We start from the raw sequence: 18,484 nt of genomic DNA, 5'->3' as shown, positions 1-18,484 counted from the left end.
GGCCAAATATTAAGGATAATGGGAAAACAGGAAACCCAACTCAACTGAAATTATGAAAGCAGTTACTTAAAAATAGTTTTACTTCCAGGCATGCTCATGCACAAAACCACTTGTGTGTGTGGTGTGGGAGGACAAGTTCCCTGTTCCAACATTTTTCAAAAAGAGTTGAAGGGAACTATCCAGAAATGTCCACATTGACAATAAAACGCTGCTGCCATTCCCGTACAATTATTTGTGTAAGACTAGATTTTGGGCAATGAAAACCAGTCTTTGCAGCAGACCAAACAGGAAAAACACGCGGTTGTATAAACGTTCAGTGCATGGGTTACAAAAAGGTTGGGGAAGACTATCTAGACTACGCATCGCCGTCTGGCCTGTATTGGGTTCTGTTTGTTTTTGTGGGTGTTGGTCCAAAGTGTGAGTCATACATGACCGGGAATATCTGGTGAGGTGTTTACTGCTCATAAGAGCCGCCTGTATCGCAGCTCAGGCACCGAGCGCTCGAGCACAGAGGCAATCTTTGTGTCCAACCGTGTTGCCATGGCAACTTGATAAGAGGCTGACTCACAGCCAACGACGTGTCTCCAAAACAACATGGCTGGCAGTGAATTTTGACAGTGTAACATAGGGCTGGGCGAAATATGGAATATACTCGACATATCGTGGGTTTGTCTCTGCGATATAGAAAATGACTATATGGTGATATTGGACTATACGTTGTCACACAGTTGCTTTTAGCTGCGGGTATTACACTACAGGCTTTTCTTCACCACTTGCTCCTGATGGGTGCTGGTAGCGCCTTGCATGGCAGCTCCCTCCATCAGTGTGTGAATGGGTGAATGTGGAAATAATGTCAAAGCGCTTTGAGTACCTTGAAGGTAGAAAAGCGCTATACAAGTATAACCCATTTATCATTTATCATTTATCATTTATTCTTGTCTCTCCTTCTCACAGAGACATAAAACAAGCACACCTTCTTACATACGTCACATACTGTCGCGCGTGCAACGTCATACGTCCTTGCCGAGCAGAGAGGTAGCGGCATGGGTAAGATTAGCTGTAGCTAGTGGTGCTAGCGGAGCGTGCGAGTGGTACTACGAGAGAGAGAAGGTGCGAATCTGGTAACAAATGAAGGAAGAATAATTAATTCCCAAGAAAAACAGCACGAATCCATCGTCTGGCGGTGGTTTGGCTTCAAGCGGGAAGATATTGAACAGACAACTGTAATATGTCAAGTATGCAGCTAAAGCGTTGCTACAAAAAGTAGCGGCACTACTAATTTGTAGCATCATTTGAAAAGTCACCGCTACACTGCAAAAACTGAAATCTAAGTAAGATTAAATATCTCAAATAAGGGAAATATTTGCTTATTTTCTGTCTGATAAGATAATTCTTCTCAATAAGTAGATTTTATGTTAGAGTGTTTTACTTGTTTTAAAGGCCTACTGAAAGCCACTACTACTGACCACGCAGTCTGATAGTTTATATACCAATACGGCCGGGTTAGATTAGTAAAGTGCAATTTTAAATTTCCCGCGAAATATTCTGCTGAAAACGTCTCGGTATGATGACGTTTGCGCGTGACGTCACGGATTGTTGCGGACATATTGGGACAGCATTGTGGCGTCTGTTTTCATGGCAAAATTCCACAGTATTCTGGACATCTGTGTTGGTGAATCTTTTGCAATTTGTTTAATGAACGATGAAGACAGCAAAGAAGAAAGCTGTAGGTGGGAAGCGGTGTATTAGCGGCTGGCTGCAGCAACACAACCAGGAGGACTTTGAGTTGGATAGCAGACGCGCTACTGTGAGTACGCAGCTTTGGCTTCCAAACATTTGATTGCTTGCCCGTACGTGCGTGCCGCTATGTGCATGTCACGTACGTAACTTTGGGGAAATATATGTGCTGTATGAACTTTACGGAGGTGAACGGTACTTTGGGCTGTGGGATTGAGTGTGTTGTGCGGGTGTTTGAGTTGTATTGGCGGGTTATATGGACGAGAGGGGGGAGGTGTTTGTTATGCGGATTAATTTGTGGCATATTAAATATAAGCCTGGTTCTGTTGTGGCTAATAGAGTATATATACACTACCGTTCAAAAGTTTGGGGTCACCCAAACAATTTTGTGGAATAGCCTTCATTTCTAAGAACAAGAATAGACTGTCGAGTTTCAGATGAAAGTTCTCTTTTTCTGGCCATTTTGAGCGTTTAATTGACCCCACAAATGTGATGCTCCAGAAAGTCAATCTGCTCAAAGGAAGGTCAGTTGTGTAGCTTCTGTAACAAGCTAAACTGTTTTCAGATGTGTGAACATGATTGCACAAGGGTTTTCTAATCATCAATTAGCCTTCTGAGCCAATGAGCAAACACATTGTACCATTAGAACACTGGAGTGATAGTTGCTGGAAATGGGCCTCTACACACCTATGTAGATATTGCACCAAAAACCAGACATTTGCAGCTAGAATAGTCATTTACCACATCAGCAATGTATAGAGTGTATTTCTTTAAAGTTAAGACTAGTTTAAAGTTATCTTCATTGAAAAGTACAGTGCTTTTCCTTCAAAAATAAGGACATTTCAATGTGACCCCAAACTTTTGAACGGTAGTGTATGTCTTGTGTTTATTTACTGTTTTAGTCATTCCCAGCTGAATATCAGGTCCCACCCGCCTCTCACAGCATCTTCCCTATCTGAATCGCTTCCACTGCCCTCTAGTCCTTCACTCTCACTTTCCTCATCCACAAATCTTCCATCCTCGCTCAAATTAATGGGGTAATCAATGCTTTCTCGGTCCGAATCGCTCTCGGTGCTTGTGGCCATGATTGTAAACAATGTGCAGATGTGAGGAGTTTCACAACCTGTGACGTCACGCTACTTCCGGTACAGGCAAGGCTTTTTTTATCAGCGACCAAAAGTTGCGAACTTTATCGTCAATGTTCTCTACTAAATCCTTTCAGCAAAAATATGGCAATATCGCGAAATGATCAAGTATGACACATAGAATGGACCTGCTATCCCCGTTTAAATAAGATAATTTCATTTCAGTACGCCTTTAAGTGTTTTGGTCCTAAATGATCTCAGTAAGATATTACAGCTTGTTGCTGAGATTTGATGAGCTATATTGAGTAAAACATGCTTGAAACTAGGATATCAAGTGTTACAAAGCTGTGTCATCAACACTCACAAGTATAAAACTACTTTTTTAAAGTAATAATTTCTTACTTCAAGCATGAAAAAAAAAATCATGATGCAGAGTGCATATCATTATGTCAAGATAATGGCACTAGCATTTACTTCATTTAAGAATATTTTTCAACATATTGAGCAAAAAGGTCTCGTTTTTTTTTTCTACCAAGAAAAGTGCACTTGTTATTAGTGAGAATATACTTATTTTAAGGTATTTTTGGGTTTATTGAGGTTAGCTAATTTTACTTGTTTTGGAAAGTCTTGACAAGCCGAATTTTCTTGTTCTATTGGCAGATAATTTTGCTTAGTTCAAATAAAATACCCCTAATTTTTGTATTTTTTTCCCTTGTTTTTGAACACTGACTTTTTGCAGTGTAGATATTAAGGAGTGCTTGAAACTCTGCATGTCAACATCTCCGTTTGGTGCCACACCAACAAAATGCCAAAGCAACCAGCACTGACGCAATTGAGCCTGCTGGCGTCTTCCATTTCCAGATCGACACCGTATGAAAAAAATAGTCAACAACAGAAGGAGATAACGTCCGCAGGAACCTACCACATAGCGAAGGATATACACTATTTGATTTCCTATTATGCAGCTCATTTTTATTTGACAGTTATTGAAATATCTTGTGTGTCATCATGCACAAAAGTGCACTTTATCTTTGACATGGCGAACAGCATTCGTGCAGAGTACAAATAATACAACGGTACAAAGTAATACAAAGTGCTCGCCTGTACGTTATCAAAATAACCAGCCTACCGGTATATGAAAAGTCAGTCTTTAATCATTGTGTCATCGTCTTCCTCCTGCGTACTAAAACCACCGAAATCCTCTTCGTCGGTGTCGGAGAAGAACAGGCCGTAAATAAGCCGCACCCTTGTATAAGCCGCAGGGACCAGAACGAGGGGGAAAAGTAGCGGCTTATAGTCCGGAAATTACGGTAGTTGTTGCAGCCCTAATATTAATGCAGTATGAAGAAGAATGTTTTAATGTAGACACATAGAATCATCCCATATATATATCGTGTATCGTGACATGGCCTAAACATATGGAGATATTAATAAAAGGCCACATTGCCCAGCCCTACCTGTTCCAGAGTAGAATTTGGTGCAGTTGCCGTAGTCGATGTCTTCTTGTCTGATGTCGAACTGGGGTAGAGCGATGGCGTCCATCTGTACGGGGTCTCCTGTTTGCCACATGAACTGCAGGTCGTCCGTGGTGTAGCCGACTACAGGACACAGCATTGTGTTACAAATACAGACACTGATGCATCCGGGTGCAACTTTGAATTTTTACACAGACTCACAGCTTTCAAGTTGCATTTTGCACCTCTGGGTGTCCATGGGGAACAATGTCAGGTCCAGAGGACAAGACAGGGTGACGGACAACCTGGGAGGGGAAGACATCAGCGGTATATTAAAAGGGCTGATTTTATTATCGTCTCATTTCCGCCTGCACAGGGACTCATTTGGGAAAGAATAATAGGGAGCATATTCTACATCTGCAGCAGAGAAACACAACTAGGAGATTACACTCACACATCATCACGATGTCTTTCTACATACTTCTGGGAAATGATCTCACTACCTTGTTGCTGGTACTTTTAGATGTTGCTGGTACTTTTAGCGCTGCAGTGCAGTACAGTACACTCACTGGACACTTCATTAGGTACGCCTGCAGAGTTCCAGTAAAAACTTTTTGGATGGATACTTTTCTGGTCCAAAAAAGAGGATCCCCAATATGGAGCTCCAAACTACGACGCCGAAATTGAGTCTCATGCTTCACCGACTGGCCGATAATAATATAACCAATAATGAAGTGTCACTCAAAGGCAGAATCTTTGAAATACAACACCTGTCTTAGTACATTTTGTGTTTTTTTTGTTTTGTTTTTTTCCCTTAGGGTGCTGGAGCCCATCTCAGCTGTATTCATATTTCATATCTCAGTAATCCACTTTTTTTAATTACTATGCTGAGGAACAGTGTATTAAAACTATTAATATCATTAAAACATAAGTTAAAAAACTTTAAATCATTTCAACTCTGACATGGAATTGAACCCACGACTTTCTCCTTTGTTGCTTTAGTCCTAGTGACGCGCGCCAGAAGAGCCACTGGAAGTTGAAGGGAAAAAAATCTGTCTTCATTTACAAACCCCAAAAGCAGTGAAGTTGTCACGTTGTGTAAATGGTAAATAAAAAGAGAATACAACAAATCCTTTTCAACTTATATTCAATTGAATAGACTGCAAAGACAAGATATTTCATGTTCACACTGAGAAACTTCATTTTTTTTGCAATTAATCATTAACTTAGAATTTAATGGCAGTAACACATTGCAAAAAAGTTGTCAGAGGGGCATTTTTACCACTGTGTTACATGGCCTTTCCTTTTAACAACACTCAGTAAACGTTTGGGAACTGAGGAGACACATTTTTGAAGTGGAACTATTTCCCATTCTTGCTTGATGTACAGCTTAAGTTGTTCAACAGTCCGGGGTCTCTGTTGTGGTATTTTAGGATTCACACATTTTCAATGGGAGACAGGTCTGGACTACAGGCAGGCTAGTCTAGTACCTGCACTCTTTTACTACGAAGCCACGCTGTTGTAACACGTGCAGAATGTGGCTTGGCATTGTTTTGCTGAAATAAGCAGGGGCGTCAATGAAAAAGAAGTTGCTTGGATGGCATAATGTTGCTCCAAAATCTGTATGTAAAGCTAACAAATACAGTAAAACACGTCGCCTGGCAACAGACACTGCCTTTTAAAAATTGCACACGCTGCATATTTTTTTTAAAGTAACACATTAATTACTTTCCTTTGTAATTAATTACATGCTTTAAAAAGTAATTAAATTAGTAATTAAATAAGTTTTTTGGTTAAATAATGAGTATCTTCAATCAATTACTTTTTTAAAGTCATTTGAGAACACTGGTCATAACAGTAATGTGGTGTTGAGTTTAAAATACATATATATTGCATACCGCGATACAACCTAAAAATACCGGAATATCAGTTTTGGTCCATATTGCCTAGCCCAGGGGTCGGCAACCCGCGGCTCCGGAGCCGCATGCGGCTCTTTGACCACTCTGATGCGGCTCAGCTGCATACTTGCCGAGCCCCCCGATTTTCCCAGGAGATTTATGGATCTCAGTGCCTCTCCTAGATAACTCCCACGGAAAATATAATCCTATTTTCACTCTAATTACTAAATTAAGGGAGTGCTCTAATTGCACTGTAGTAATTGTTCTCTATAGCATTTACAAACAGCGTGCCAGCCCAGCCACATGTTGTATGAAGCTTTTACTTGACTCATAGGAGACAGCAAAGCATACTTAGTCATCAGCCACACAGCTTACACTGACGGTAGCCGTATCAAACAATTTTAACACTGTTACGTTACAAATATGCGCCACACTGTGAACCCACACCAAAAAAGAATGAAAAACACATTTCTGGAGAACATCCCACCGTAACACAACATAAACATAACACAACCAATACCCAGAATCCCATGCAGCCCTAACTCTTCCGGTCTAGATTATACACCCCCGCTACCACCAAATCCCCCCACACATCAACCCCCCCTCCTCTGTGCGTTGGTTGAGCGGAAGAGTTAGGGCTGCATGGGATTCTGGGTATTTTTTGTGTTGTGTTTATGTTGTGTTACAGTGCAGATGTTCTCCAGAAATGTGTTTGTCATTCTTTTTTGGTGTGGGTTCAAAGTGTGGCGCATATTTGTAACGTAACAGTGTTAAAGTTGTTTTATAAGGCTACCGTCAGTGTAAGATGTGTAGCTGCTGAACTAGTACGCCTTGCTGTCACTTATGTGAGCAAGCTGAGACTGCATTCTACATGTGGTCGAGCAAGTACACTGTTTGGGCAGGCTGTAGAGGGCGCCAAAAGCAGTGCCATCACGCCAATGAGAGGGTTGGCAAGTATGACGCCATCAAGCGCCATTCATTCAAAACTCGCGGGCCGCACTAACATCACATTTCCACATTAAAGTGCGTGCCGGTGCGTGTGTCTGAGACCCCTGGTTAACATAGCACAAAGCATTTAAGCTTTGTATGCGGTGTTTTTCATTTTAAATTAAACATTTTTTTTTGTGGCTCCCATTATTTTCTTTAATTTGTGAAACTTGCCAAAATGGCTCTTTGAGTGGTAAAGGTTGCCGACCCCTGGTCTAGCCCTAATGCTTAGTGCTTGCTGTTGAAGGGAAAAGCAAATGTTGTGAGCAAAATACGTAAATATTACATTATATTATGAATGTGCCTGTTACTACATTACAGCATGTATATAAAACAATGATGTAGGCTTTTGGATGTTTTTTTATAGGTGGATTAGAGCGCCTCCTATTGGCTCCATTGATAGCTGACTTTTGTTAGCTTTATTTTATGGGTTAGAATGCATTAAACAAATAAAAACATATATGTGCTTGTCTCATGAAAGGATTGTTCCAAAAAAAAAAGTGCAGCTCCCCTTTAAGCATGTTAACACTTTATTACCTTGTGTCATTGAAATGTGCGCACCTCATACTGATGAGCACGTCGCCGTTCCGGAAGATGAAGAGGAGGATGTTCTCCTGCGTGACGTCGTGGAAATTTGCGCTCTTTTCGTTGGCGAAGAACAGGTCGGGCTTCCAGAGGCAGCCGAACATCGACGGGTCGACGGTGAGCGAGTCGGCCTTGAAGTCCGTCGGCAGCTTGAGCCTTGGGTCGTTCCAGCGCTGTCGCAGGAAGATGTTGATTCTGTAGTCCTGTGAAGGTCCAAGGCAGCACAAGGTTACTGTCCTCCATCACCCTAAGGCGGTTCATTCACACTGCAGGGTCGGAATTTTTTGTCAAATCCAATCTTTTTATGTGCCCGTTCACATTACAGAAGAAAATGTGATTACTAATGTGAATGCAAACTGACCCACATGATGTCATGACGTTGCAAGTGTTGACGGAAATAAATGGCTTCAACTCTCATCGGTCTCAGTCCTGGAACATTTGTGGCAATTTCAAGGATTTTGTGCAATTAAAGTCTACATTTTGGGAACCGAAGTATTGCGCATAAAAGATTAATAAGAGGACAAGTATTTTGGCTCTGGCAGTTACACAGGATCATTTGCTTCCATGTCTGCTTGAAGAGCGTGTCATGTGAGTTCCTAAAAGGTATGGTGTCAGAGGTATTGCTCATGATTGGTTGAAAAGTGATCTTGGTGGCAGAGAACAGTATGTGCATATGAATAATGTAGATTTAGATAAAAAGATTATAACACATTGAGTACCCCAAGGTTCTGTACTGGGACCAAAATTGTTTTTATTGTATATTAATGATATCTGTAAAGTCTTTAAAAAACTCAACTGTATTCTCTTTGCTGATGATACACGTTTGTACAAGCCTGGACTGTTCTGGGCAAGACCTTGGCCAGCTCCTAGAGACCGTAGAGAGTGAACTCCACATACTAAAGCAATGGTTTGATGCCAATAAAGTATCAATCAACCTAAATAAAACAAAATATATCATTTTTGGAAATAGGAAAAATAACATACCGTGTCACATAAGAATTGATGATATGGAGATAAAAAGGGTGTTTTAAACAACATTTTGGGGAATTTATATAGATGATGAATGACATTGGAAACTGTAAATAAATATACTCAAGAAAAAGATGGCAACAATTATTGCGATGTTACATAAAATTAAAAACTGTAAATCAAAAGGCTCTTAACATGTTATATAATTCTTTCGTACTCCCGTATCTTAACTATTGTGTTGAAATCTGGGGTACTCAGTGAACTAGTGGTTAGAGTGTCCGCCCTGAGATGGGTAGGTTGCAAGTTCAAACCCCAGCCGAGTCATACCAAAACTATAAAAATGGGACCTATTACCTCCCTGCTTGGCATTCAGCATCAAGGGTTGGAATTGGGGGTTAAATCACCAAAAATGATTCCCGGGCACGGCACCGCTGCTGCCCACTGCTCCCCTCACCTCCCAGGGGGTGATCAAGGGGATGGGTCAAATGCAGAGGACACATTTCACCACACCTAGTGTGTGTGTGACAATCATTGGTACTTTACCTTTAACTTAACAATTACAAATCAAACAACTCTATGTTCTTACTTCAAAAGAAAGCGATTACAATTGTAAATTATGCGGATTATCACGACCATACCAATGCTCTGTTTATTCAATTAAAAACATTAAAACTGCACAATCTTGTTGACCTCAACACTGCTCTTGTGACGTGCAAAGCTCATAACCACATGCTGCCTGGGTGTCTGCAGGAGAGGTTCAAACCCAGGGAGAGTCCCTATGACCTCAGAGGTTCAGCTGTCTTTCAGAAAGCAAACATAAGAAGGAGCTTAAAAAGTAGATGTGTTTCTGTCAGGGGGGTTCATCTGTGGAACAGCTTGGATCATTCCTTCAAATGTTCCAGTTTAAAAAACACTTTAAGACCAATGTCTTGGAAAAATATATCACTCTTGAATCAACACAGCAATTAATACTATGATCAATGTTAATTACTAACTAAATGTGGGATATAAATAATAATGGAAGTATAATTGTTTGTATATAGTATAAAATTGGTACAAAGGTTAAACCAACACGTGTACAAGGATATTTCACATGTCTTTACTGTGTATATAATCGAACAGTGTTTATGTTGTGTACAAGGTGTATTTATAATATGTTGTGCAAAGGAAATTTCATATTTTTAGGAAGCTCATCTTGTATTTGAATTTGTTTATAGGGTTAGGCGCAATAAGTGTTCAACTTCAGCCTAAACCCTTTCTCTCAGCAACATTTTCAATTCATGAATGTACAACTGTTTGTTAATGTAAAACTGTTTGTTTATTTTGTTGACCACTGACCGAAGAAATAATAAAACTAACCAAACTAACTAAAACATATTATTTTCACCTGTGGTCGAATGAATGCGTTTAAATGGAGGACGCGTCGCATATACAGTGGAACCTCAGATCACAAATGCCTTTATTTGCTTTCTTTTCGGTCTACAAACGTTTAGATGGAGGAGCCAAATATGCCTCGGTGTGCGACCAATGCCTCTGTGTACGGTCGCTTAACTCGTTTTTGTATGTATTTATTCATTTGGTGTGCTGCCATTTTGATGACATCCCTTCCTATAAAACAACATTTTTAAAAGGCGGGTTCCCTACTTTACATCCTATTTACCGTATCTTCCAATGGTCTATTTTCGATCTTTTTTCATATATAAGGCGCACCAGATTATAAGACGCATTAAAGGAGTCATAATATTTTTTTTTTTTTCTAAATGTAAAATACTTCCTTGTAGTCTACATAACATGTAATGGTGGTTCTTTGGTCAAAATGTTGCATAGATTATGTTTTACAGATCATCTTCAAGCCGATTTCTAACAGTCTCTTCAGGATGCGCTGTTTTGTGGGCGGTCTTATTTACGTGGCTCACCTTCGGCAGCGTCTTCTCCCCGTCATCTTTGTTGTAGCGGTGTAGCGTGCAAGGACGGGAGTGGAAGAAGTGTCAAAAGATGGCGCTAACTGTTTTAATGACATTCAGACTTTACTTCAATCGATAACGGAGCAGCATCTCCTCATCCGGAAACAACAACAACCCGTGAAAAACCGTCCGACCGGAACTCTAATAACTAAAGTTCCTTGGGTGAATAATGAAAAACTCACTACACCGGTATGTTTTAGCGTTTTCTTGGCAAGTTTACTGACAGATATAAGTAAGAACATTACACTACTTTATATTAGAAATGGCAACAGTGGAGGATGAATGTAACATAACAAGAAGATAGAGAAAAAGAAGAAGCTTATCGACTTTGGTGTTGGCATGGACTACAAAGGCGGACACGCGCAATTTTTCAGGATTCATGCAGATCCCAAATACAGATCAGCAGGTACCAGAAGGTTAGAAACGTTTATTTTGCATAACATTGCGAAACAAAACACACACCATAATAATACTCGTATGTTGACGCACATCAAGCGGTTTGGCTTCATAGCTTACCAAAGTCGTACTAAAACATTTTGATAGATTTTTGAGTGCCGTTTGTAATGTTCTATATTTTTAATGGAACATATAAAATGTTGGTGTTGTTTACTTTGGTCATGTGGCCATCATGGTGCAGTCTACACATATCTCTTATGTTTGACTGCCATCTACTGGTCACACTTAACATTAGACTATGTAGCAAATAAAAGTGCTTCGAGGTCGGTAAGCAAAACCAGAATTATTCCGTACATTAGGTGCACAGGGTTATAAGGCGCACTGTCGAGCTTTGAGAAAAAAAATTAAAAAAATTAGGTGCACCGTATAAGTCCGGAAAATACGCTACATTTTGCTTGGAGTAGACGGTGGCACAAAAAGTACATGGATTGGCTCCCAAATATGGAAGAAACAAGTCCACAATTGCAACCATTATCGTTTATATGCTTGCAGACTCTGCCGAAGGAGTTAAATATCTTTGCAAGGACGGAGAGAAAGTTTAAGACAAGGTGGAAAAGATGTTGCTAGTGTAACTAAATGAGAAGCAGCCAGTCGGCAATAGCATTTCCGAGGCTATCATTTGAGAGAAGGCTCGCCATTCATATGGTGACTTTGTGTCCAAAAGTGACCATGCTGAAACCCAGCACGGAAGAAGTATTAAGGCGAGTAGTGGGTGTTTGGAAACGTTTAAAAAGAAGATCCGTCACTGACAGCCAAAGCTGCTTCTTCAACTTGGATTTTATCCGCCAAGGGGACTTTCTACCTATCTGTGATAACACCGGACTTTTTTGGAAGAAGATGCTAGAGGGGACACAAGCTGATGGAGGACCGCATCACACTGCTAGTTTGTGGCTGGAAGGTGATGCTATGCTTGTTTACAACAAATACCACAAATATTCAATACACACGATGCAATGATTTACCTCTTTTGTTTATTATTGTAGCAACATGTTTGGTAACATTTTGAAGTGCACCAAAGGGACGTTTGTGTGCGAGTGGACGCATTGACATTTAAGCTGGCTGTTGCGATGTTTTGTTAAAAAAAAAGAGATTGTTGAGCTATTCCCCGCTTGTTATCATATTTTTATACCAGGCATGTGATTTGACCACAATGAAAAAGACTGAAAAAACTTCCGGGGGTCTGGGGGACGAAGGCCCCCAGCCACGTCCAGGGTGCCCTGGTGGGGGGACAAGGGGGGCAACGCCCCCCGAAGCTCCTGGTTTTTCCACCAATTTAACATGCTAAAATGAACAAAGACAGCACCATTTGAAGAAAATATTTTAGTGTTTAAAGACATGAAAACATCATTAATAGAACATACATAACCCAATGATCCTAATGAATCACTGTATATGGTTCAGTCCCAACAGTATTTAGTCACTAATATTTACATCTTGTGTTCATTTCACATCCACAGGTGTCACATTGATCAGTGATATTATCTACAGTTTATTTACAGTATTACCACATTACTTCAGTTCATGTAATGTAAACATTTCATTCTTTTCGCCAAAATAGGATATACATTTATGAAAATAATTAAACATGTTCAATATTGTTTACTCATATTTGAAAATAGGAAATAATAATAATGTGATGACGCTGACATATTGCATGAAACAAGTGTGAAAATATTTACCTTCAAGATTGTTATACCACTGACAATAGTTTCAACAGACTACATGAGAACTTAATATTACAAAATAGTATTATATGCAAATTTATTTCAAATAAATTGTTAACTGGAATCAATAATGCGACTCTTTGAATTTCTGTAATTTCATAATATATTTTCACGTGGCTTTTTATTTTTAGAAAAAAACATTTATATTTCGCGAAGCAATAATTGGTTAATATTTAAAACAAACATGCGTATTTCGCAAGCACATATTTTTTAGCTTACCTCATTATTAACAACCCTGTCTGCAACTGAAGTGGGTGGATCTTTCCTCTCCATGTCTACGGCAGTTGTCGATGTAAACAAAAGATGAAGTCCGTAAGGTTTGCTCACTTTCGGTTGACATCCAAAAGTACCAGCTAGTGAAAAGTGTGTTTTCCTTGCTTCAAGTTGTTTCATATGTTTTTGGCGTTTCGCATGTACTTCCAAAGCCTTGAAACCTCGTGATCCATAGTCAATATTATCATGACACCACGTGCACAAAACCTTTCCGGGACGATCGATTTTCCGAATAAAATCACCGAATAAAGTCGTAACTTTCTTCTTCCCAACAGTATCAGTGATTTCCCTTTCCATCCAGACCCATCAAAACTTATTTTTGACATGTTTATCAATTTATTTTACTCGTAAAGCGTCCTTTCTCTCGAGAACCGACATTGTTTACATATGGAAAATGGCCATAGTAACCATTATGAATGATGACGTTATTAACGTCATCATTCATAACAGATGTCCTGATTGGTCACAAGGAACATATCGACCAATCAACTACGGCGTAATATAAACTACGTCTCGAATCTTGCTTTAGGGTCGGAAAAAAAACGGAAAAACGGGAGATCATTTTTTTTTTTCCCGAGATTAAAAAAGACGGAATTCCGACTTTAGACGGAAAAATCACATGCCTGTTATACATATACAGTATATACACATTATAGTGTTTTCAAAGTGTGCATTTTTTAAATATAAATAGGGACGTTTTTCGAGGCTAGAACCAATTATTCATGTGTACATTGTTTTATATAGGGACATCTGTTTCACTATATCAGGGGTCGGCAACCCAAAACGTTGAAAGACCAAAAATACAAAAAACAAATCTGTCTGGAGCAGCAAAAAATTAAAAGTCGCATACAGTATACGTCTCATAATGAAGTCAACACATGATGTAAGTGTCTATATTAGCTATAATAGCCTACTATCAACATGACTATGTGTCTTCGTTGACAGAAATGTTGAAATGTAATATTTATTCTACACATTTTTACAACATTAGAAACCATTAGTAAATCAGAGGCTACTCAGAAGGTGAGATAACTCCTGGAAGTTACTGGTTTTTAATGGCCAAAGGTATAGATGCGTTTGTCCAAGTTAAGGCTGTCTTCTTTTAATAGATTTATAACAATCTTTGGCAAGTTAGGTAATCTTTGCTGTGGTCTGGAACAACATGGCACACAAACAACTATAAGAAATGCAGCCTATATGATGTACAGATAATGTGTCATAAGACATGCAAAACTAAATGATATACAAAGAGGATGAAAATAAAGGATATTAAATGAGCTCAAATATACCTACACATGAGGCATAAAGATGCAATATGTACATACAGCTAGCCTAAATGGCATCCTAGCATTGATTAGCTTGCAGTCATGCACTAACCAAATATGCCTGATTAGCACTCCGACAAGTCAATAACATCAACAAAGTGCACATTTGTTCATTCACGCACAGTATAACACTTTTGGTGGACAAAATGAGACAAAGAAAGAAACATGTAAACAAACTGTTGCGTCACAGTCCACACTATGGTGGGTTCAAGAACTGCCGAAATTAGTAGGACAAAACGATGTTCACCATATACTCTCATCAGTGAAGCATACACACAAACATATTAAACAGTGGTAGTTTGTTTTCAAACAAAAAACATATTTTTACCCCCTTTTTTTTCTATTTAAATCCTTTTTTAAAAATGCTCCAGGGAGCCACTAGGGTGGCACTAAAGACATGCGGCTCGAGAGCCGCGGGTTGCTGACCACGCACTATACGAACGTTTCAGTCGGGAAACCATGTTCAATAACCAATATCCAATATCCGATTTATTTCCACATACGAAAGAGGCCTGGAATTGCACTGACATGAAACAATCCGATACGGGTCGCATAAGGGCAAAAAAAAATCAGACTTGACCTGCAGTGTGAACGACGCTTAAGGTACAGATTGTACTAGTGTTGTAACGATACCAATATTTGGGTACCGGTACTAAAATTATTTAGATACTTTTATAAAAAAAAGAGGACCACAAAAAAATGGCATTATTGTCTTTATTTGAACAACAAATCTTAGGGTACATTAAACATATGTTTATTATTGCAAGTTGTTCCTTAAATAAAATAGTGAACATACTAGACAACTTGTCTTATTAGTAAGTGAGCAAACAAACAAAGACTCCTAGTTAGTCTGCTGACATATGCAGTAACATATTGTGTCATTTATACACCTATTATTTTGTACACATTATTAAGGACAAGTGGTAGAAAATGAATTCTTAATCTACTTGTACATTTAATGTTAATATCTGCTTATTTTCTCTTTTAACATGTTCTATCTACACTTCTGTTAAAATGTAGTAATCACTTATTCTTCTCTTCTTTGATACTTTACATTAGTTTTGGATGATACCACACATTTGGGTATCAATCCGATACCAAGTAGTTACAGGATCATACATTGGTCATATTCAAAGTCCTCGTGTGTGCAGGGACATATTTCCTGACTTTATAAACATAATATAATTTTTTTTTAAACGAAAGAAGATGTGATGCCAAAAAATATTGCCGTAATCGTATTAGTATCGACTAGATACGTGCCTGTACTTGGTATCATTACAGTGGATGTCAGGTGTCGATCCACCAATGGCGTCTGTTTACATTGTGACGCCGGTGACCTACAGTGCGTAGTGAATAAGGCTAAAACGACGCGTCGACGTAATTGGTTACGTAAATACGTCGACGCCGTTTTTGTGCGTCGACGCGTCGCATATTTACGTCATGCTACCGTCATGGCGAAGCGCAAAGCAGACGATGCGAGCGGTGCGAGCGAGGGGGAAAAATCACGCCAAAAGTGGTCAAAAGTGTGAAAGTATTTCAATAAACGGCCTAATAATGTTGTTGTATGCACACTGTGTCGAGCGTAAATTGCCTATCATAGCAGCACAACGGCTATGAACGAACATTTGAAAAGAAAACCATCAACTAGTCAATCGTCCGTGTGAGCATACGTTGTCATCATTACACAAAAACATGAATGTGTCATTTGTATCTGCTAGGGGTGTAACGGTACGTGTTTTGTATTGAACCGTTTCGGTACGGGGCTTTCGGTTCGGTACGGGGGTGTACCGAACGAGTTTCTAAGCTAAAGCTAACTTTAGCTGCTAAAGTCTTAACAAGCTGCTTTGCTCATTCTGCCTCTGTCTCAGCACGCAGAATTGTCCCACCCACACAACCATCTGATTGGTACACACGAAGCATTATCAGCCAATCAGCAGTGCGTATTCAGAGCGTTACCAGCCAATCAGCAGTGCGTATTCAGAGCGCATGTAGTCAGCGCTTCAGTGTCGAGCAGATATGTGTTTAGCAGGTGAGCATCAGGCAGCGGACTCTCCCCAAATGATAATAAACACCTCCCAGTCAACTACTAGTAACATCACTATGAGCCCGTTGACCTTCTAGAAACTTCAACTGCAGCTCAGCTCACTCGCAGTCCTGGCTTGAGGTGAAGGCTAATTAGCTCTCAGTTCCAGCCACATCGACCCCTTCTGAGCGCCTAGTTTCAGCTGCTGGGAATATTGTAAACATGAAAAGAACCAGAGCATGTAGACATGCTAACCTTTCTTCATTACAACTGTTAGTCACTCACTGGAATGAGTAGAATTGGTTATTGTGTACTGTGTTGGACTGGATGTTTATTTTGCACATTTTAAAAGCAATACTTAATGTTTACAGTGCTCCAGATTATTTCGTTTTACACTTTTTTGTATTGGATGTTTATCTTTATTTTTGCACATTTTAAAGCAAAATAAGCAATACTTTTACTTTTGAAATGCTTATGCTATTGCAGAATATTAAGATTTGCACTGGATGTTGACTTTTATATTTGCACATTAAAAAGCAAATAAGCTACTTTTAATTTTGTTAAAGGTTAAAAGTTTTAAATGTTTACATTGTTACAGAATATTTAGTCATGTTGTTGTCAATGTTGACTGAGTGGCCATACTTTTTTTTTTTGTAAAGAAAAGCCATGCCTTTTGAAAAAACTGGCCTACTTTTATTTTTTCATCTTCATTTTGAATAAAAAAATAATCGGTAAAAGGAAAAATAATCTATAGATTAATCGGAAAAATAATCGATAGATTAACCGATTAATCGACAAAATAATCTATAGATTAATCGATAGAAAAATAATCGTTAGCTGCAGCCTTAGTAGTGAAGCATGTTTAGCTATTCCTCGTCCTGCAGTGATAATGCTACGTGTAAGAAACATACTTTATTTGTCGCCATGGAGACCAGGATTAGTGATTTAGAAGTAGCTACAACACTGCAGAGGGCGGATGAACTTTAGCCGCTAGTTAGCTAGCCATGTCTTAAAGCACCTCTTCCTGAGGGTGTTTCAGTGTTATATATTGGGGCGGTATAGCTCGGATGAAGAGCGGCCGTGCCAGCAACTTCAGGGTTGCAGGTTCGATCCCCGCTTTCGCCATCCTAGTCACTGCCGTTGTGTCCTTAGGCAAGACACTTTACCCACCTGTAGGGTTGCAAAATTCCGGGAATATTCCAAGTTGGAAACTTTCCATGGGAATTAACGGGAATTAATGGGAAAAAAACATTGAATGCAACATGCTAGATCTTGCAGCATGAGCTAAAACAACCTGATTTAATGCAAATTCAGTAGAATTTCAACCCTTCACGGTGCATTCCTCCATCACATGTGCAGTGCATTCTTCCATCACATGCACAGATAATTCCCAGCATGCTACACACTACAGCAGGGCTATTGAGGCCACACTAGTATTTGAGCTCGAGGACTTCATCTAGTCAGGTAAGTTTTGATGATATTACTGGGGTAAATATATTTGAGACGGCGTGGCGAAGTTGGTAGAGTGGCTGTGCCAGCAATCGGAGTGTTGCTGGTTACTGGGGTTCAATTCCCACCTTCTACCTTCCTAGTCACGTCCGTTGTGTCCTTGGGCAAGACACTTCACCCTTGCTCCTGATGGCTGCTGGTTAGCCACTTGCATGGCAGCTCCCGCCATCAGTGTGTGAATGTGTGTTTGAATGGGTAAATGTGGAAATACTGTCAAAGCGCTTTGAGTACCTTGAAGGTAGAAAAGCGCTATACAAGTATAACCCATTTATCATTTATTTATCTATGGTATTTAAGTTTAATAGAAAGTTTCCGGTAAATTTACCGGAAACTTTCCACCCGTTTGCAACCCTACCCACCTGCTCCCAGTGCCACCCACACTGGTTTAAAAATGTAACTTAGATAGTGGGTTTCACAATGTAAATCGCTTTGAGTCACTTGAGAAAAGCGCTATATAAATAGAATTCACTTCACACTAACTTCACCTTTATCTTT

At 39.5% G+C, this 18,484-nt stretch overlaps 1 protein-coding gene across 3 annotated transcripts in view; it reads right to left on the bottom strand.

The window, feature by feature from the left end:
- The window catches only part of LOC133645141 (glycine receptor subunit beta-like), a 99,373-nt gene that overhangs the window by 35,005 nt on the left and 45,884 nt on the right, over positions 1-18,484 (bottom strand). For all 3 annotated transcript variants that reach the window (XM_062039983.1, XM_062039984.1, XM_062039985.1), the window contains exons 5-7: positions 7,723-7,949; positions 4,499-4,581; positions 4,280-4,420 (exon numbers count right to left, since the gene is read on the bottom strand). In XM_062039983.1, the coding sequence (XP_061895967.1) occupies positions 4,280-4,420; positions 4,499-4,581; positions 7,723-7,949 (451 nt within the window). The remainder of the gene's footprint in view (positions 1-4,279; positions 4,421-4,498; positions 4,582-7,722; positions 7,950-18,484) is intronic.

This window comes from Entelurus aequoreus, linkage group LG28 (assembly GCF_033978785.1).
Source record: "Entelurus aequoreus isolate RoL-2023_Sb linkage group LG28, RoL_Eaeq_v1.1, whole genome shotgun sequence".
Taxonomy (NCBI): Eukaryota; Metazoa; Chordata; class Actinopteri; order Syngnathiformes; family Syngnathidae; genus Entelurus; species Entelurus aequoreus.
The sequence above is the reverse complement of the archived record's forward strand: the minus strand, read 5'-3'. Positions and strand labels throughout refer to the sequence as shown.